The sequence below is a fragment of the Trematomus bernacchii genome, unplaced genomic scaffold (genome assembly GCF_902827165.1).
Source record: "Trematomus bernacchii unplaced genomic scaffold, fTreBer1.1, whole genome shotgun sequence".
NCBI classification, from domain to species: Eukaryota; Metazoa; Chordata; class Actinopteri; order Perciformes; family Nototheniidae; genus Trematomus; species Trematomus bernacchii.
In genome coordinates, this window is record NW_022987547.1 from 6974053 (window position 1) to 6995832 (window position 21780).

At 38.7% G+C, this 21780-nt stretch overlaps 1 protein-coding gene across 2 annotated transcripts; it reads left to right on the forward strand.

Moving 5' to 3' along the window:
* Window positions 1-5189: 5189 nt before the first annotated feature.
* Window positions 5190-21485, forward strand: LOC117476275 (glutathione hydrolase 1 proenzyme-like). 2 transcript variants are annotated; one of them, XM_034122674.1, is made up of 13 exons: window positions 5190-5289; window positions 13220-13409; window positions 14012-14142; window positions 14276-14365; window positions 14900-15092; window positions 15216-15376; window positions 15817-15966; window positions 17910-18046; window positions 19340-19527; window positions 19619-19746; window positions 20167-20279; window positions 20377-20490; window positions 21152-21485. In XM_034122674.1, the coding sequence occupies exons 2-13, from the start codon at window positions 13258-13260 to the stop codon at window positions 21296-21298; spliced, it is 1704 nt and encodes a 567-aa protein (XP_033978565.1). In that variant the 5' UTR covers window positions 5190-5289; window positions 13220-13257; the 3' UTR covers window positions 21299-21485. The 2 variants fall into 2 exon arrangements, with proteins under 2 accessions (XP_033978565.1, XP_033978566.1); XM_034122675.1 differs by lacking the exon at window positions 5190-5289 and having other exon boundaries at window positions 12841-13409.
* The last annotated feature ends 295 nt before the right edge of the window (window positions 21486-21780 follow it).

Below are 21780 nucleotides of genomic sequence, written 5' to 3' on the forward strand. Positions count from 1 at the left end.
TCATGTGATTGGTTGTTGGTCGCGTTGGTCACGTTTAACCCCCAAGCTTCAGCCACGCCCACCGCCAAGCGTCAACGCACGCCGCCGTGTGGACGCTGCGTGAGACGCCATGCATATATCTCTACCTTCATCAAACTCATACTCTACTGCCATTGACAGAGATGCATCTTGTTCACCATTTGATCTGGCAGCAGATTCCCCATTTAAGAAAGTCTAATACAGAAAGTACAGAAGACGTTTTTGTACCGATTTACTCTATCTTGTTGGGTTATTTGGAGTTATGCATCTCATGGGTAAGGGTCACCATTCCCTCTGGAGGGCCGAGATGGCAGATATGAGGATTCACAGGTGTATTTTCAAAAAGAGGGGTTTATTTACCCAAAAATGATGCTGGCAACATGCTAACATTCAGCTCTAAACATTCTTTTACTTATATGAAGCACCACAAACAAATAAGGTGCACACTTTCAGGGATCGTATTTTCAAAATGATGTTACAAAGTGCTGGGCCCATAAACAGGTAAATTAAACAGAAATTATCTCTAAATGCTACCCTAAATTACTACAAAACTGACCTATCAGAAAACATATTCCAATTTGGGATCAACACAAAGTAGCCTATGTCTTATCTTATCAATGACAAAAACTGATCACAAAGGGGAACATTTAAAATGGCTGATAAAACAAAGGGGTAACACAAAGACAACCATTTAGACAAAACACAGCAAGCTAATTTCTCAACCAATATTAATATGTTGGAAGCTAACCAAGGATAGCATCACCAAATTGATGTTGTGTACATCCCCCCATGACTTGGTACATCCTGATTGGCTACTTCCTGTATTTAACAGCTCTGTTTGAGGGCCTGCATCATGACATCATAACATGTCCCTCCAGCAGCAACCAGCAGCGGAGTCATCCTCAGCACTGGTAACTCAAAGAAACAGAAATTATGACAACTTTAGACAAACTTAACTGGATGTGCTCCTATTGCAAAGTCATATACTGCCATCAAAAGTAAATCAACTACAGTATAATCTAAGACACACTTATCTGTTTGCTAATGATTGTGCAAAAGATCAGCAAAGTCAACGAGTAGAAAATAAACTATGATGTGTACAATTACTATAAAGTAAACAAAGGTGTTTGCAGTTGAGTTATTGACATTCAAATCAGCTGTGTGACAGGTAACTCATGATAACCTTTATTTTGATACAAAGCGTGATCTAATTCTTACCAAACTTCAGCCTTAGCTTTATTAGATAAGAAAACAATTTGACTTTTCAAACAGAACTGCAACAGTGTTAAAGGTACTTACACACGTGCTAACAGGGCGTGTTGTATACAGAAATACAAGACATTTAAAGGTGTGGTAGGTCATTTTGGAGAAACCAGCTCGAGTGCGCTAGAATTTGAAAATACACAGCCGGAAAAAATCTGCCACTTCCTTACAGAGCCCCTCCTCCAACACACACGTACGCGCACATGACCAATGAAGGCACGAGATAAGTTTGTGCACAGATGGAAGGCTGACAGGCAGGTAGGCCATCCAGTTATTTTAGCCGGGCCGGCTAAAATGATTGGTCTTGCTTTTTACAGTACTACGGCTTCCACAGATGAAATCTTTTTATGGATTTTTTTTCAAAGCACACAAAGATTGATTTTTTGTTAAATATATTGATTGCTATCGGAATATTAAGAGCATTCCATGGAATATAACAAAAAGTGTATCTCGAGCCGGTTTCTCAAACTTACCTACCCCACCTTTAAGAAGTTTAAAGCCACCCCCGGTTTAACCTTTTTAATCCTCTTGTTTCCAGGCAGATGCAGTGAACTCCGGGATGTTTTGGTGCAGGAGGTGTCAGGGTCGACAGCCAGAAGGATTTTCCAGGAGCAGAGGCATGTTGTGTAAGAAATGTTTTATTCTTTATTCAGTATTTTATCCTAGGCTACTAATTGTCCGCCTGTCCTGCCTCTCGCTGCATGTGTCACATCAGTGTCACTCTGGTTAATGAGTTTACAACCATTCAAGGTGAATCAAGTGAGAATAACTGACTAAATGTTTATTTAATCATCATGGTGGTGGGTAAAGTGGTGCACCGTACAGTGTTAAGTTAAAAGTAGGGCTACATCTCTGTTGAGGTGTTTCAGTGGTGGCAGCATGAGTCCGGCAGTGGCTCAGTCAGTAGGGGCTTGGACTGTGAGCCGTAGGGTCGCCGGTTCAAGTCCCCAACCAGACCTAAATATGGAGTGTGGACTGCTACTTGGAGAGGTCCCAGTTCACCTCCTGCCCTGCCGTGGTGCCCTTGAGCAAGGCACCGGACACCCCCCTTCCCCCCTCACTCCCATTGCTCCCCGGGCGCTGTGCAATAGCTACCCACTGCTCCTAGTACTAGACTCCTGGGGCCTCATTTATAACGCCTTGCGTAGGATTGACGTAGGAAGGTTGCTTACGTAGTACAAAGCACAAAAATAGGTACATAAATGTTCCGCCATTTTCCGATTCACAAAACATTGCGTACCGGCGAGGGAAGTGCGTACGGCACTTCCTACGCCTGTTTCCCTTTATAAATCACAATCGACTCGTAACGCCCATATTTGCCTATACATAGTCAAAGAAACGCCCATTCATTCATTCATTTTGACTGACTGCATGAAGAAGATCGCAGGAAATAACGATAGAACAGCTAAAAAAGACATCTCACACCGTGTCAGATTTTGGTTATTGTGGGGAGGTCGAGATAAATCATATTGTTTGGTGGATGCAGTTTGAACCAGAGTAGCAGCATGGAGGTCGGATCGTCACCAAAATAAATAAATAAGTGGTCCGAAAAAAGTTAATGACAAAAAAAATACACATAACCTTCCTCAGGCAGTGTGTTTGTCCCGGGGACAGGAGACACCCCCTTGATGAGAAACTGTAAGAAATGATCGGGGAATCCCTCCGGAGTGGAGTCATGACGACTGGATCTGAATTATTTTTGTTGTATTTGGTGGTTTGTGTTCCAGCTGTCGATCAGCAACTATATATACATAATCCACCAGTTAAAGGAAATACAACTAATGGGTTGTGTTATATTAGCTGTACAATTTACCACATATGGTGTTCTTAGTTTCCATACCTCCTGTGTTTTACGAGCGACTTATCAAGTCTTGGCAAACGGCATAAAACACGATTAAACGTGATAGTATATAAAACCATGCTCGTATCTACAACCTATAGAAATGCAAAACGGCGTCAGTTTATTCTGTCCTCCTGCTTACCGCATCATTTATGAGAAAACATTTCATAACATTAACACAACATATTCGAGGTGGTTTTAAATAGCATCCGTATTTATTTATTTCTCCAAGTTATGTTTTTGTGTGCACTGAGGAGTCTCAAACAGGCGTTTGTTTAATCATTTTAAGATTGGCTTTAATCAATGTTTGAAAATAAATTCTTCATATTTGATAAATGAGAGGTAACATTTTATTTATGGTATTATTTCCACATATTTCTCTCCATTCTTCCTTCTGCCAACGGTGTCGCAGTTTCTCGTCTCTCCCGTTTGTGTGCTTAGTGCGTACGCATGGGTTAGAGTTTGCGTGGAGGACAGCACATTTTCCCGTCAAGTTAGTATTTTATAAATCGCAAACATTGCGTAGAAACTGGCGTACGCCATTTTTTGAGCGTATATCCCTTTATAAATGAGGCCCCTGGTACTAGGATGGGTTAAAAGCAGAGAACACATTTCATTGTGTGTGCTGTGTGCTCTGCATGTGTGACCATTAAAGAGGGGTTTCATCCCTCCGATTCTATTCTATCATTTATTTACAGCCTGTTGATTGTCTTAGCGCCGGGACAGCACAGATGTGTCATATATAAGCAAGCTGCGACTTGCATTCTTTAAACCAGAGTCATTGTGTTAACAAGAGAGGAAGAAAAACACAAACACAGTAACTGACTTTAACTCAAAGCTAAATTGACTAACTAGCATATACAAGAAGAAAAAACAAACTTTGTGCCATTAATGTTTGAAGACAGTTGTCCAGATGGCCTCTCATACAGTACTCATTAGCCTCAGTCTTGTGAAATAGAGGACGCATTTCCTAAAAAGAGTCCATTAAATCTACTTGTCACTTAAATGAAACTACTCCAGCGTGTAGGTGGCAAGATAAGTGCATGCTATGCCCTTCTTTAAGTTCTTGTTGGAAATAAAGCTGTGTAACTCGCCCCTTTGCAGGAGGTCAGAAATGTATTTTGGGCCTAAACCATTCAAAGCTTTAAAAGCCAGCAACAATATTTTGAAATCAATTCTTTGACACACAGGAAGCCAGTGTAAAGACTTCAGAACTGGAGTGATGTGATCCACTTTCTTAGTGTTAGTGAGGACTCGAGCAGCAGCGTTCTGAATTAGCTGCAGCTGAAATAAGTATTTCCAAGGCACACCTTTATATGATTATTATAGTTATAAAAAATAAGAGAATATGAAATAATTCCAACTCATACTATAGGACAGTAACACAAAAATACAGTTTAAAATCTCCTAATTTTGCTCTCAAAGTGCACCAGATTGATGCTTTTAACTTCAACATTTAAAAACAAATCTTCCCGGGGGAGCATGCCCCCGGACCCCCCTAGAGGAGGTGAGTTCCACCACCCGCCCACACCCCCTGTCAAATTGTCCCACCCACATTGAGGATGCTTCCTACGCCCATTGTTGTGGAAACTTTCACTCGTCAACAATTTGGAGATGTACTAATAATATTAAAATTGGTCTGATGCAAAACAGAGTTGTCTTTGTTGGTTCTTTATTTGAAGCTTCAAAGGTACATGTCTCACAGAGTACAGAGTAGTCTGCAGTAGTGCACACAATAGTCACAGAATGGCGAAGCTTATATACAGGATAGGGCGGGCAGACAGAGTTTTGTGTAGGCGGAACGCCTCAGACAACTGGTTTCACACAGATGTCTCATATCGCGATGTGGTGTGACAGAAAACAAGACATGACAGTTGAACATTTGTGTGAGGAGGAGTAGTTTCAACATAGTTTACAAAATCAGCCCTGTGGTTTTGAAGCGCTTGAGAATAGCATCCCTTATAGGGGCATGCATAGAAAACGGCACATATCAGGAAATGGTACAATGGTGTAGACAATGCTTTAGAAGCATTTGGTTTTACCATATAAGGTAACATAAGAAATTGCCAATACACCATGACAGTAAGCCTTTTATCTATCAACAGCCGCAGTTCCTGGTGTATGCACGCAGTGAGCAGCCTGTTGCTGAGGGCCCGAGAGGAATAAAGGTAAGATACATTATTGTAAACGAACAGGAAGCTTTATCTTAATCATTCTCGTGGTACAATGTTGACTCCAATGTAAGGTTTTACGTTTTCTGGGTTTAACTCGTTGTAGCCTTTAATTGCAGAAAGAACTTTGTTCTTTGAGGCAGGCGACACATTCTTTTTTTATATGAATTGTTTGTGTAGAGTTTTTAAGCTGGTTAAATAATAGGCGATTCAGGCTCAGAATTGGAAAGGCTTATATTTGGCAAACTATCTTACTTGTTTTAAACACCACCGAGGACTTTATTATGTTATTAACATCAATTTGATGAACCTACTGGCCAACAAACAGCACAGGAATCAGGGGACGAATGGATGATGCATTTTGATGGAAAAACGATTTCTAATAACTAACTAAGCTACAGGAAAAGCAGTTCACCAATGCTGGGTGATTATGTTATTGTTACATCATGGAAAACTGAAATGCAGGTTACTCATTGTTTAGCGTTGTGCAAGAAACCACAAATGATGTGAATTTACATGGATATACAAAGTTCATCACAAAAAGTGCAAACAAGCAACCACAATGTAAATCATCTGTACGTTTCTGTAGATTGATTTCATACTTTTGCTGTGACCTTTTTAACCCTTAGATGCACGAGTGACTGGACCCTACACTCTTCCATAAGTGGGTCTAAAAGGACCCGTATTAGAATAATATGTGTTTTTATGCAATTTTCGTCATTTTGGTTAAGAAAAATCTCTTGTATAATATTTAGTATTATATTTTGGTTCACACTAGAAATATTTTATATTTCATTTTTCACTATTTATAATTTTTGAAATTTCTTTTACATTTTGAAAAAAAACGTTTTCCCATAGGATTCCATAGAATATGCATGCGGGTCAGTTTTGACCCACTTATGGAAGCTTGGGGTACTAATACAAAAACTACAATTTCTTAAAATGTAAATTAAAAATGTGAATGGCATGATATCCAAAACATGTTTTTTGAGGAATAGCTGGAATATGAAATGATAAATTTTTTTAATTACAAAGATACTTCAAGAAAACCAGCTCACCGGGTCCAAAAAGACCCACTTATGGAAGCTTGGGGTAGTAATACAAAAACTACAATTTCTTAAAATGTAAATTTAAAATTAGAATGGCATGATATCCAAAACATGTTTTTTGAGGAATAGCTGGAATATGAAATGATAAAAAAATGTACTTACAAAGATACTTCAAGAAAACCACCTCACCGCATCCAAAAAGACCCACTTATGCATCTAAGGGTTAAAGGTAATGCAAGGCCATCAACTGTTACTATGCAAATACTGTATGCACCCTGCCAGCTGCAGCCCGAGGCTTGGTTACTATGATTTACATTGGCCTCTGGCAAACATCTTCCTGTTCATAACCTCCTGCTAGCTGTAGCCGAGGCACACAGCAAATGACTGAACTTCAGAAGAAGCATGCGTTGAGTTCCCAGCACTAACGTACACTACAGATGCAGCGGATCACTTCATCACAGTTAGAACATCTCAGATAAACCAAAACAATGATTCAGACAACTTACTTTAACGGAACCCTGGTGTTTTTAGAGGCTACATTATTTTAAATCTACGTTTCAACAGGTATGTATTTTATTGACAATATTTAACCATGTCTAAAACCAATGCAAGAACGACTTTTTGTAATCATTCAATCATTTGGTGTGGCATTAAAAGGGAGTTGACCTCAACGCTGTAGCCTGCTCCTCATGTCTGCTTGAGGATGATTTGCTACATTAGCCACTACAAACATAACACATACATCTGTTGCCCTGAATTCACATCAGGAAGCGGTGAGAGCTGCTTTGACTCAAGCTGTTTCTTTCAAATAATGAAAATGTCTCCCTAATGATCAACACAATCTTAAGACTCGGTTCTTCCTTTCAAAGTTTCCTGATTCCTCTCAAATGTTTTTAGTTCTTTAAAGTCATGTTGGCAAGGCAACATGACATTCTGCACTGATTCCTTTACATCACAGTGCTCACATAATCCTGAGGGATGTTTCCTTGAGACTTGGGGATAGTTTCACTCCCAGCTACAGCCGCACCAGCAAATCAGAATCCTAATAAGTCCTATGAGGTGTGTCACAAACTATTTCTTCCCCACTGAAACGTAAATAAAGGATACAAACCCTACATAATAAAAAAAAAAATGTAGGATACATGTTAGTATATTATTGTGGCACACTAATAGAAAAGAATGAAGTTGCCCCACAGTTGGATTTATTTTGAATGATTGGCGCTCACTTGTGTAAATTGGCGTGAACTCTTAAACTAAATTAGGCTGAAGTATGGGTTCAATGGCTCCATCTTCACAATCATTATAGGTGTCATTCTCTTTCACAATAGTTAAGACCAGTAGTACTGTAAGCCATGACTGTGTGTTAATGAGTCCCCAAATCATAGTTGTTACTTACTTTTGAAATGTTTCACCTGTTGGCCCATGCTGTAACATAACACAGAGATCCTACTCCCTGGTAATAACAATTTACAGTTTTTTTCAGTTGCTAACACAAAAAAATCTCACATAAAGCATCATTATTTAAACTCATACTCAAAGAGCAAAACCTGAGCTCAAATCTCTAAAACTCTAAACAAATGTTCAGCTCTGCACCCAATTTGCAATTCAACTTGGCACTTTTTGCAAAACACTGCACACGGTTCTCTAAGTAAGACACAGAAATCTGTTTGCCATTTTCAAAAAACTGCCATTAAAAATGCTACACATTAGCAATTAACAAATACACATGCCAAATGACCATAAACACCAAACTGCTTTATTGTTGACTCATTTATCAGCATGTAAGAACTAGAAAAAGGCTTCATGTAAGACATTTATAAAAACAACAACGGATATATGGACAGCAGCAAGAGGAAGAGGAAGAGGAAGAGGGAGGATTTCACACCTCTAAGAGTGAGAGGCAGGGGGAAATGAAGTAATTTGAAGAGTTACAGTATTTGCAGCATAACGGTTGGAGCTGTTTGACTGTCAGGCTACAGGGGATGCTTCTTCTGCAGGTTGATGAGGAGCTGTAGCCAGACCCATTGAGGTGGTACAATTCTGCCAAAGTATTTATCTCTCCTCGGCTTTTTCTTAAAATATTTTTTGTATTTATTTTTCCTCAAAGTTTTCTTTTCACTTTACTGTATTTGACAAAGGCATAATTTCTGTGTACACAACTGTAACTATGTGTTGTGCAGGAATGTTGCACCAATTTGTTTTGGAGAAAAACTAAAGTATAACAACTGCATATTTGTGTTTCTGCACATATTTTGGTAGACTTTAACAAAGTTTTTATGCAGAATTCTCTACATACAGATCACCATAAAAAATGAGTGTACTTTAGATAAAGAACCACAGTGTGTAGTTGGTTGGACAAAGTGTATTGTACACTGTAAAAAATGGCTGTGAAATCCACAGTTATTTACAGTGTTTGTGCACAGTAAATTACTGTATACCATTTTAGAGTATAATACCGTGTTTCCAACCAAAAATTACAGCAACTCTGGAGTTACTGTAGAAATAGCAGTAGTAACGTCCCAACTGTATAAAAGCACAGTAACCAACAATGTACTGTATAAAATCACAGTAACCACCAATGTACTGTATATATTCACAGTAACCAACAATGTACTGTATAAAATCACAGTAACCAACAATGTACTGTATAAAATCACAGTAACCAACAATGTACTGTATAAAATCACAGTAACCAACAATGTACTGTATAAAATCACAGTAACCATCAATGTACTGTATATATTCACAGTAACCAACAATGTACTGTAGATAATCACAGTAACCAACAATGTACTGTAGATATTCACAGTAACCAACAATGTACTGTAGATATTCACAGTAACCAACAATGTACTGTAGATAATCACAGTAACCAACAATGTACTGTATAAAATCACAGTAACCAACAATGTACTGTATATATTCACAGTAACCAACAATGTACTGTATATATTCACAGTAACCAACAATGTACTGTAGATATTCACAGTAACCAACAATGTACTGTAGAAGATCACAGTAACCAACAATGTACTGTAGAAGATCACAGTAACCAAAAAAGAAAGAACCAACCGAAAAACCCCATTTCTAGAATATCTAAAATATCTTAAATAAACCAACATATTTTTCTTAATATACATAATCTTGATGCAGTGTAATTACTAGTTTGGCTATACTAGATATTGTATATACTTAGTAGATATATATTTTTAAGAGCGTATGTATTTGCAAACCGGAAGAACTACAAATGTGATGCTGATTCATACAAAGAATGTGTCTTGGCATTGCACCTTAAAACGCAACACAGAGGAATAAAAATAGACAAAAGTAAGGTAATAATCATCAATTTTATTATTATTGTGGCGGCTCAATTCCCAGTCCAGTTTGAGTCGCAGAGAGGCTGAGCTTGGCTATAGGCTGTGACGCGTTTTCAAAGAGAAAGTCCACACCGAAGTAATATAGTCTGACAATATTTAATAAACAAAAACTAACGACAAACTATAGGGACAAAAACGGTCAACAGAAAAAAATAGGCTTGTTTGAGATGAGCTGCGGGTCGCCTCGAAAGTAGACGAGAATAGCGGATTGCAGCTGGGGGAGGTCTCAAAAAGCTCGCCTGAAGTCGGACAGCTCAGAGTCGGCTTGACTCGGTTTGCAATGGCGGAAATTGCGTTGGCTTTCTTCGTTGCAGATGAAGTGGATGCAATAGAAATCCCACAATTATTATATCACTACAAATGAATGACTCAAGTGTCTGTTCATTTTAAAACAAATCAATACAAGGGGGGTTGAATCCTACATGTAAAAGACAGAACCACTTATTACTTTTCAAAACTACTTCCGTCAGTGGTCTTGACCAGTTTGCATTTATAAAGAATGCACAAATGTGTTTAATCGTTAATGTCAGATAAGTAAATACATTTGTTCCTGCTCAAGATTAGATTCAGCTTTGTTATTGCACATATTACAGGTACTGAGACAACGAAATGCAGTTTAGCTTCTAACCAGGAGTGCAAAAAGCAGTAAAGTGAAAAGTAATGTACACAATAAAATATAGAATGAATTGAATGATGAATAAACAGTGAGAGGTATGAACAACAGGACACAGGAATGGTTTAAATAAACTGGGTTTTTTATTTACCCAAAAGTCCACAGAAAACATCATAAATCAATCATTTCTAATAACTAGGCCTATAAAAGAGGTCAACAGAAAATACCTCAAAGAAACATGGCATCAACTTAACAGGTGTTAACTCAACAAACTGACCTGCTACAAAGAAAAACCAAGGAACCTACAGTATATAGTGGCTTGGCCAAACCAAGTTGAAACCAAGGGATAATTAATAGTAACAGAAAACACAAAGGACACTGACAAAACCCAAATCCCCCCTTTAACATGGAAGCAGGTGGTTTGTCCCAATCTGTCCCAATTTGGTCCTTGCAGTATTTATGAGTCCTCAGCGCTCGGCCACGCCCTTTGCTGAACCAGGAAGTAACCTCCCCCAATGGACATGGTAACTCAAGAGACAAAGAAAGTAACTAATACAAACAATTTTGTCAGTTAATTTATGTAACCGTAGCCAAAGTTTGACAGTCCGACGTCAGGCTGCTTAGTGAAAAAGCAAGTTAAGCTAACTGTACTCGGCATGCTTATCAAAATGTCTTACACGTGTAAGGTTTGTAAGTTCAGTACAGGGTCCATTCCTGCATGCATTTGGTTGTTTGTATTCAAAGTGTTTTAAAATATTGTGTATTATCTAAGAATAGTGATAATGTATTTGCCAAACAGTGCCTTTTGTTGTGTCTCGTCAAATGTGTTAGTTATGTTTATGTATTATGTCTGTCATTTCATGTTTAGTCAGGTTTTCATGTTTATTCACGTCATGTCAGGTCTGTCTATTTATGTCATTCATCTCTAGTTAAGTCCCCGTGTTTCATGTCGTGTCTCGTTTTCCATTTCCTGTTTCATTTTGTACTTACCTCTTGTCTCTCATTTCAGGCCCTGTTACTTCCTCCCTTTGTGTGTTTTCCCACCATCGTCAGCGTCTGCCCCGCCCCTGATTGTTTCCACCTCTTCCCACTCACCTCATGTTTAAATAGTCCTGTCTCCCCTCTGTCCCGTGTCAGTTCGTCTTGTTTGTTCCCACGTGCGGTCGTGCCAGGCCTCAGCAAAGAGAGGATCGTTTCCAGTCTTGTTAGGTTTTGTTAGTTTAAGTTTATCTTAAGTTCTCTTTTTATTATGCTTAGTTTTTTCCTCCTTGTGAGCGTTTTTTTTGTTATTCCAGTACTTACTCTGTTAAGAGGGATTTTCTGTTCAATGACATTAAAAAGACAATTTTTGTTACATTCAAGACTGTGTCTCTGTGTCGTGCATTTGGGTTCTCCAGTGTGTGTCGAGGTCGTGACCTTTTCAACTACAGCACGTCTCTAAAATGGCTTGGCAGAAGAAATGGCTTCATATTTTTTGTGTTGATTTGTTATCGCCACTGTTTTAAAAATGCAATCTCCATGTTTTTGGATATTAATATCGATTGTTTTATGGATGAAAATATTTATCATTTAGCACAAGAAACTACATGGTCTTGATACCATTCAACAATTAAGAATACATTGTTAAAATGTATTGTTTGCTGTCTCCCTGCAGTTATTGGTGAGCTTTAAAATTGTGTCAAGAATTTCTGGTAATATGTAAATTACCAGCATGACATGAAGTATACTATAATAAATTGTTTTACAGTTACAATACTGATACTGTAACTTAAAATGATAGCATTAAAGTTTCTATTTTACAGTTGAAACTCTATTACCGTAAACAAAAATACAGTACTTTTTAAATGGCAGTGTTTTATTTTATAGTTAAAATACTATTACCTTAAATAAAAATACAATGCTTGGAAATTACTGTGTTTTATTTTACAGCTATAACACTACTCCTGTTACAAAAAATAAAGTAATTAAATATTACTGTGTTGCATTTTACAGTTAAAACACTATTACCGTAAACATAAATACAGTACTTGGAAGTTACTGTGTTTCATTTTACAGCTATAATACTACTACTGTAATACAAAATAAAGTAAATGCTATTAACTGTGTTTCATTTTACAGTTAAAACACTATTACCGTAAACACAAATACAGTACTTGGAAGTTACTGTGTTTCATTTTACACTGTTACTGTAAATAAAAACTTGTAAATACTGTGATCACCTTTACAGTATTTAACTGGCAGTAATTGACAAGTTACTTACTGTAATTCATTTTACAGTATTTAACTGGCAACAATTGACAAGTTACTTACTGTAATTCATTTTACAGTAAGTAACTTGTCAATTGCTGCCAGTTAAATACTGTGAATTTCACGGTACGTTTCTTACAGTGTATACTATAAGTGAAGTGTGTGCCATTTGGTGCAAAGGTTAGGTTTTGTTAAGTGTTTATGTAGTTTTGAGTGCAGTGCTTCATTTTGCAAGATATATGAGGTGTTTTGCACTTTGGGTGTGTGGATTTGTGAATTGTGTTAAGTGTTTTGACAAAATGTTGTTTTGTTTTAGCAATTGAAAAAAACTGTAAAGAAATCCTCCGGTCAAACGTCCTAAAGTGTTTATTCTACAAATCTAATTTTGTAGAATAAACAAAGAAAGACAAATCCTGGCTTTAATTTGTAAATGCAAAAGTTTCCATAAAAACTGAACAAAGATCAGAAAACATGTGGCTTATAAAATGGCTTAACATTTCTTCAAAATGTATTTATTCTGTTGATAATACAATATTATTTTATTTTGTGATGTAACACAGATGTAACAAAATGCAGCTCTCTGCAGCTGCCTTTGCATACACTGACAGGTTTAATGTATACAAATGTTTGCTTCCTGACAGGTATTTCATAAAGCATTTATTGTTCCTGCGCTACAAAAATGAAAACGAAAACCGTGCTGCTGTTAGTCGCCGTAGTGTCAGGCATCATAGTGTTAGCCATCACATTGGGGAAAAGGAAGATACCGGCTGAGCATGTGTACCAGAAGGCAGCGGTGGCAGCAGACGCTGGGCCGTGTTCAGAGGTCGGCAGGTGAGAGCGCACACACTCGAACATCCTGAACGGCAGACATGTTGCTCTTCTGTACTCACACATGCATAAACACAGGCATGAAAACTGCTTGCACATCACCTTGCAAATCCATGTGAACATGTTTTATTATTTTCCAACAAAGGGTCTTAATGCTATTTGGGGTTTTCCCTTTGTCATGTGCATGTAAATGGTCTGCAAAGGCAAACATCCCAGAGTTCCCTCCAGAGGGAGTTTCTCTCCCACACACTCCCCCCTTGCCTAAAATGCCTCCATTGGACTCCTTTGTTTACTTCAGTAACATAATGACATCACTATGTAACACACGCACTTCTATTGGCTAGCGTTTATTTCAGACAGAAGGTGAGATGTGGTGCTGCAGCACAGGCAGTATGAGAAGAATAAAGCACTTTTTGAACATTAAAGCATGTAAACATGTCGCAGTAGAGGCACAACATACAAATGTCAGCCTGAAAAGGACCATATGTCCTCTTTAAAGTCTTTACTGTCCTCTTTAAGGTCTTTACTGTCCTCTTTAAGGTCTTTAGTGCAAAAACTAATCCTCCACCCCTTCCCTTCTTGTGTTTTAATTAATTTTACCGCAGAGACATACTGATGAAAGGGGGCTCTGCAGTAGATGCCTCTATAGCTGCTTTACTGTGTGTTGGACTTATGAACGCTCACAGTATGGGCATCGGAGGAGGACTCTTCCTAACCATCTACAACGCCACAACTGGTACAACTTTACTAAGACATGCCTCACCACCACGAAAGCTTCTTCTGTTTCCTTAATCACTGAAGCTGCAAACTCATACCATTTGCTCATCATCTTAATCCTAAATGTAATTCCTGATTTGTGACGTACATAGGACTGGTTGAGACGATTGACGCCAGGGAGACGGCTCCACGCAATGCAACGCAGGACATGTTTGGGAACAGTAACGATTTATCCCAGGACGGTAATGTTTAACCGGTGCTATCAGATGTAGAAAAGAGCTGGCGGAAGTTTCAGTTAATATTATGAAAGACCTAATAGTGACAGACAAAAGAGAAAGTGCACTTACACATCTGTAGAATTCAGTCTTCTTGACTGCAAATGAATTTCTTAAAAAAAGAAAAAATCAGTTGCAAACAAATGTAAAATAGTTAGGGGAAGAATCACATTTGTATGACCTTAAAGGGTTTAGCCCATTCTATACTAATTTACCAGCACTTGCAATGGTTTGACTTGTTTGAAATGAATATATCTGCATTTTCCTTGTTCTGAGGAGTTTGTAACTATAGTGTTTATTGCACTTATTGTAAGTTGCTTTGGATAAAAGTGTCAGCTAAATGTAATGTGTGTAATATTTGAGAGCTCTAAACCCAGGAAAAACCACAACAGTTTGAGTCTTCCAGGTCAAATCCCACAGTAGTATTTTTACCAGTGCCCTACAAATTGTCCAAATAACTTATGAGGCAATAATTTAAATCTTAATTTCCATGGTCGGTAGGAGGGTTGTCTGTTGCTGTACCTGGAGTGATTCGAGGTTATGAAATGGCGCACAAACGACACGGCAAACTGCCTTGGAGGGACTTGTTCCAGCCGAGCATTGCTCTTGCAGTAAATGGTTTTCCTTTGGGCAGGGCACTCGCCTTTGCTCTGTCCAGCGAAAGGGAAACCATCAGAAAGGACACAGCTCTTTGGTGAGAGGCAACCGAAGAAGCCTTGTATCATTTTATGATAACCTCACTGGCTAATGCCTCTGAGTCATACTAATTTAAAGCATGCTGTATTAAAATCTGCATCTTTATTGTTCTCCTTTTCAGTGAAGTGTTTTGTGGGGGAAATGGTGACATCCTGAAAGAGAATGACACCATCAAATTTACCAAGCTTGCAGAAACGTACAGGAAAATAGCAGAGGAGGGTCCTAATGCTTTCTACCATGGACCACTGGCCCAGAGCCTTGTGGATGATATTCAGGCAGCAGGTAGTATTCTTATTTTTTATTTATTTTGGGATATTGTTGATATATATAAATATATTGAATCATATTGGTTTAGACATGCTGATGTCATTGTTAGAATAAAATGCATGATAGCAGTAGCAAGTTTCCACTTTTGTCCTACATAGTAAAACAGTTTAAATCGTTTTTTAATTTATTTTACAATCTAAAAAAGTATTTCTGCAGATGATATCATTCCTCCCTACCCACAGAGCAAAGTAATCTCACACACAAGGACATTATGGTTATCATCCTTACTGCCAAGTTTCTTATCACTAAAATTCATTTGCTTAAAAGGCTTCAGGAGATATAATAAAATATGCTAACATGCACCTCTCTTGGCACAGCTCATTTCCATTTAAGGATGATTTGTTTTTCCAGCCGTGTCTTGTGTGCATTCACAGTGTGTGTCAATCCGTGTTTAGGCGGCATCATCACAATGGAGGATCTGAAGGATTATGTGCCTGTCTTGGACGAGAACCCTTTAAGGGTGGATGTGGGGGAGTACAACATGGCTGTTCCCAATGCCCCCGCTAGCGGCCCTGTGCTCTCACTGATATTAAACATCTTGAATGGTAAGCCTTGATACTTTGTCCAAAAACGTCCTGAGTGGGAGTGCTTTAATGTGAGATGCCTTCACTTTACCAGTCACTCTCTCAGACTCCACTGAGGGCATGTGGCTCTACTGTACAGTACATCTACTAAATAAAAGCAATGTTGACTTTAAGTTAGCTAACTGGGTATCTAAAGCATGCACTATTATAATATGTCATGAATCATGAGATGTAGCACTGAAACACTCTTTATTTCTCATATTAAATCAGGCAGAAGATGTGTGAAACTGTTATCATGCTGCAAAAACTCCTGTCAAACTGTCAATGTTTGTATGTTTTTACCGCGACCATAATTCTTCCCATCGTACATAAATTCATGGCTCACACATATTTTCCCAGCCTAAAACAACAGTCAGATACCGATTTGAGCATTGAAGCAAATGTTGCCATTTCTTAAAATTCATACTGGTCATTAAAATTTGAAATGCTTTTTCAATGAGGGATGCTTGTAATGAAAGTGCGTTAGAAAGCACATTATACACTGTGGAATAAAGTTTGCACAGAGTATTGTGGATTTTGTCCCTCATCCCTTTTAAAAATCACATTGAAAATGATCTTTTGAAGACCAGTATAACCAGTATGAACTATAACATGACAACCTCATTTAGGAACCTGACCATTCTTTGAGGACAGACTTGGAACATATTGAACCTTTCCTTTAATGGCTTTACTGACCGCAGCCTTTCATCCAGCAGCACCAGCCATGTGCTTCTGGGCAAAATATTAAAAGTTATTGGATGGCTTGCCATTACATTTAGTACAGACATTCATGCAGGGCGGTCATTAGGGCGCAATTCATTATGGTGATTTACTCGGCTGCAAGGGCAATTTTGAACACTTACACTTATGAGTTATTCACAAGAAAGGGAATAAGCATATTTCCTAAAATCAAAGTCAAGTCAAAGTATTTATTTTACAAAAGATGTGATGGATCAGAACAACTTTATATGATGTGTTATTGTTTTGATGGAAGAACGCACTGACAAACATACTTTGTCTTTTAGGTATGAGGACTTAGATTGTTGATGCTTCAACAATAACAGATGGTGTCTCAAAAACAGAAAAACCAATAAGCTACAAAAACAATATCTCGTTACTTCCTCCAATTTAGAGAATGAAGTTAAAACACCTGAGGGAATGACTGTGTAACCCTGACAGAAGGGCTTTTGTTTGATGGAAGTTATTAAGATCCAAAGATAATTGTGATCTGTGTAATCACACCTGAGAGTGTGATCAGCAAAGTTTATGAGCATGTTGCTAATCTAATCATCGCTAACTTGGTCCATCATCATTTCCATCAAATAATCATAAATCATATCTGGCTGGTTTAACTTTCTCTTATGTTGGCTGTTCATTGCAGAGAACTATCCATGTTGAGCACTGACTCTGTTTTCAGTACAGTGACAGTGTCTGGCCTCCAGGATAAGACAAGAAACTTTCGTCTAAAGTAATTAATCTCTGTGAACCTTTCCTTTCCTCTGACCGGCCACCCACACACGGCGGCCGCCTGCCTCCCACGCTAACACTAATCTTACCAATTTACCTCTAATTGGACACAGTCCTGTGGTGGAAGCTCCACGGACACATTTCAGTGCCTTCCCAAAACGTTCATCCCGCTGATTTACTGTGACTCCTGCCTCTGTCTGACAGCTGAAACCCATCAAACTAAAAGTCTCTCTTCCCTCAGCCTCTCCTCCTGTTCCCCCTGCGGCTGTCAGCTCAGGGTAATACCCATAGTCTGGTCACAGCGGCTTTTAGACTAAATAAAAACACAGGAACAGAAACGGCTGGGTCAAATGCATTATAGCTGTCTCCTCTCCTATACCTGAACAGCATCTGAATGGAGACAGATGACTGAAGCTGTGAAGTAAACGTGTGACTGATGATTGTTTTATTTTCTACAGGGTACAACTTCACCGCAGAAAGCGTGTCAAGCACAGAGAAGAAGATCCTAACCTACCATCGCATCGTGGAGGCTTTTCGTTTTGCGTATGCAAAGAGGACCTTACTTGGGGATCCAAAGTTTCTCAACATCACAGATGTAAGGTCTTGGTATCTGCTTAAAACAGTTAAAGGGTTGGTTTTAGGTTCTGTGGTAATTTAGTGTATTTCCCCTCTTGGCTAATCGGGTTGTGATGACCCCCTTGCTTCAGAGCTTACAGTAGGTGGGGAATTGCACACCAAGGTTATTGTGATCCTCTACTTAATGAAGACTTAATTTCAGCAGATATTGTCAGGAACTCTTGTCTTTAAGTCCTGTTGAGACCTCTTTGCTGTCTTTGATTTACTGGGATTTCTGAAACCTACAGTATAGTATAGTGACATTTAAATGACACCTTTCTCCAAGGAACCATGGCAGATTTTATTTATGTTCATGAGCGTATGCTTGCCTAATGATCACCTAATGCCACAAGCTTTATTTTGTGTTTGCTTTATTTTTCTTTAAAAACCCCTCTCATGCATATTTCACTTAAAGGGGACCAATCATGCAAAATGCACTTTTGTACGTCATTTATACATGAATATGTGTCCCCGGTGTTCCAGGGAACTCACCAAGTGTCAGAAAACACAACCCTCTCTATTTTCCTCCATACCCAAATCTCTAAAAAAGGGGCTGCAACGGATCTGATAAAAACTGATCCAGATTTGAACACTGTCCTGACGTCAGGACGGTGGCGCTACGGCTATTGGGCCAACTCCACCAATCAGGAGGAGACAGCCACGGCCATTGCCATTCGAAAGCGCTGGAGACGCTGTAGTACATATGCCAGGCCTGTAGGTGGTGCTGTTCTCACAGAATCAGCCCTTGCAAAAACAGGGCTAAAAAAAGTGCAAATTGAGCGAAATGAGGCATGGCTAAAATGCATGATCTGTTTGATTATTTTGAAAAAAAAAAAGTATAAATATGCCTTATATAGGTATGGTCTTACACTATATTATTATAATATAGCATGATAGGTCCACTTTAAATTAAAGAGGTGTGTGTTTATTATTTAAAAGGCAATTGTTGTTATTATTATAGAGGCATTTTATTATAATTTAAGAATACTTTGGTAATTATTATTTAGGATAGTGTTTGCTCCTGTTATATTATATACTAATCAAAGTTAAACCTCTACCGACTAGTAGAATGAAGAGCAATTCCTTTTCTAAAAGTCTGTGAATCTCTGCTACTTAATCCCATGCACATGAGTGACCAGACTTTTCCTGTCATGGATAAGCAGGAACAATGGTCAACTATCCAGCACATAAATCAGTACTTACTGCAAAAAACCACACTAAGTAATACTTTTGGCCTATGAATTATTTTCGTGTCCCTCTTTCTCTTCCAAAGCTCATCAAGAATATGACTTCAAGTTCTTATGCCTATGACCTCCGTGAGAAGATCACAGATGACACCACACACCACATGGACTATTACGAGCCAGAGTTTTACATTCCTGATGACCACGGGACCTCTCACCTCTCGGTGATCGCAGAAGATGGAAGCGCTGTGGCCGCCACCAGCACCATCAACCTACAGTATGACCTCCTAACTGACCTATACAAATCTCTTGTCTAGCAATGTTGGTTTATGTGTCATGTTCCTTTAACAGTTAATGTTTTCATGCAGTTTCGGCTCCAAGGTAATGTCAAGATCAACAGGGATACTTCTCAACGATGCGATGGACGACTTCAGCTCTCCGCTCATCACAAACGGCTTCGGAGTGCCTCCTTCACGGAACAACTTCATCAGACCAGGTCAGAACAAAACACACACACTCACACAGAAATGCTCTTAAACCAGTAGTTTTAATATACATAGACTGGCTGTTGGACAGTAGCGTACACAGAGGTCGATCTGTTCTTCTCGACACTGTGCATTATGTTTTTAAATAATGTTTGTCTTTGGATTAATACGAAAGAAATGTGGATCAAATGTTTCCACCCCTCTCTGGAAGGTCTTATCTTTTATGATTTTACTATATTCAATCCAAGTATATCTTTATGGGTTTCAAGTTTATTAATCTGGAATACAATGTGGAATAGATTCAAAACATACAACATACAACTTGTTTTTAAATAGATATTTGATGTAGTTACATACACATTATTTTAATAATGTTTAACATAAACCAATAAAATACTTAAACTTATATATAATGTAATTTCTGTTTAAAGGAAAAAGGCCATTGTCTTCCATGTGTCCGACTATCCTCTTTGACAAAAACAACAAAGTTAAGATGGTGGTCGGAGGCTCAGGAGGAACGAAAATCACAACTTCTATCGTTCAGGTAAAATTGCAAGAAGTTAATCTCAATGAGTTGCATTAATTCAACTATTTAATTACTCTGTTGGGTTATAATTGTCTAAAATCTTGTTGTTTTGAAGGTGATTCTAAATGCACTGTTCTTTGACTATGATCTGAAAAAAGCTGTGTCGGAGCCGAGGCTCCACAACCAGCTGGATCCCAACGCCACTGAAGCAGAACCAGACTTTGACAAAGTGAGTGTCACAAAAACAACACTGACGTATGTGAGTGTGTGGGGAGACAATCCCTCACACAAAAGCCCAGCTAACATACAGTAAAGCCCTTCTAACTTCTTACCCAAGAATGTCTTCATTATTTCTACCTTCAGGGGTGTGAAGAATGGAGACAAATATTTCAGCAATTTGTGGTGGTAACGGGCTATTTGTGGTCTGTCTAAAAATAGGCAAATCCTCCTATATACCGTGTATGGTTGCTGTAAAACTTGCTCATCTCAATGTAATGTATTTTAAATGTACCATTAAGGGTAATTAATGGAAAGATATTAACTAGAAAACTAACCCTTTATTTGATGTTTTTACTGGGATGTAAAATATGTAGCTTCTGTTGCTACCACTTAATTACGCATGATTTTGAAATCTTATCAATTGTGTGTCGGGCAGCACATCACACTTCAGTGTTTTCTGTGATTACTGGCTTAATTGAAGATTTATTTTCACAGACGTTACTCAACATGATTTCTTAAAATGAGCATCATTCCCAATTTATCAAAACGTTTTAAAACCAACACTCTGAACAGACTTGGCATTTTTTATCCCTGCTGTACGCTAAAAAGATCTAACTTGAACATCGTGCCACATTTATTCAGTTTTCTTTCATATTTGCTCCTGTTTGCAGAACGTCCTGGAAGGTTTGGCATTGAAGAACCACGAGATAAAGTACCTGAACTTGACAATAGCTGTGGTGCAGGCGGTGGTTCGCTATGAAGACGGACTCCACGCTCAGTCAGATTATCGCAAGCGGGCGTACGCCGCCGGGTACTGAGGTCATAAACTCACCACTGATTATGCACGGAGCCTGTAGCGGCATGAGTTTTGACACCAGTGCTACGAGCTGAGAGATTAGAGACTTAAAGGAGAGGTGTCATGCTTTTCCGGTTATTACCCGTCCCCTTGTGTGTTATGAAGGTTTTTATGCATGTAAACGGTGTGCAGAGTCAAAACCCTCAAAGTACACCCTGTAGCGAGTAAAACTCTAACACAGAAAATACCTCCCCAAAACGCCTCGTTGGAGATCCCATTTGAGTCTTCCATTTCGTTCCGGGTACGGCATGATGTCAAGCGGTACCCGGAACGAAATCGACCAATCCCGAAGAGCCGTTACGTTACGTCCGCGGAGCCGTTACGTTAAGCCCCCGCTGATTGGTCCAAATTGACCGATCCACGGACTTCCTCACACACACATCTGTGTGCAGGGAGCAGGCAGCTCAGCTGATTTCTCCTCCCTGGCTGCAGGCTGATAACAGA

Bases quoted from the DNA above. Each gene is read 5' to 3' on its own strand.
- LOC117476275 (XM_034122674.1), top strand. From the start codon at position 13,258: ATGAAAACGAAAACCGTGCTGCTGTTAGTCGCCGTAGTGTCAGGCATC. The intron at 14,143-14,275 runs GTACAACTTTAC...TGACGTACATAG, and splicing joins CATCTACAACGCCACAACTG to GACTGGTTGAGACGATTGAC. The intron at 20,280-20,376 runs GTAAAATTGCAA...GTTGTTTTGAAG, and splicing joins TCACAACTTCTATCGTTCAG to GTGATTCTAAATGCACTGTT.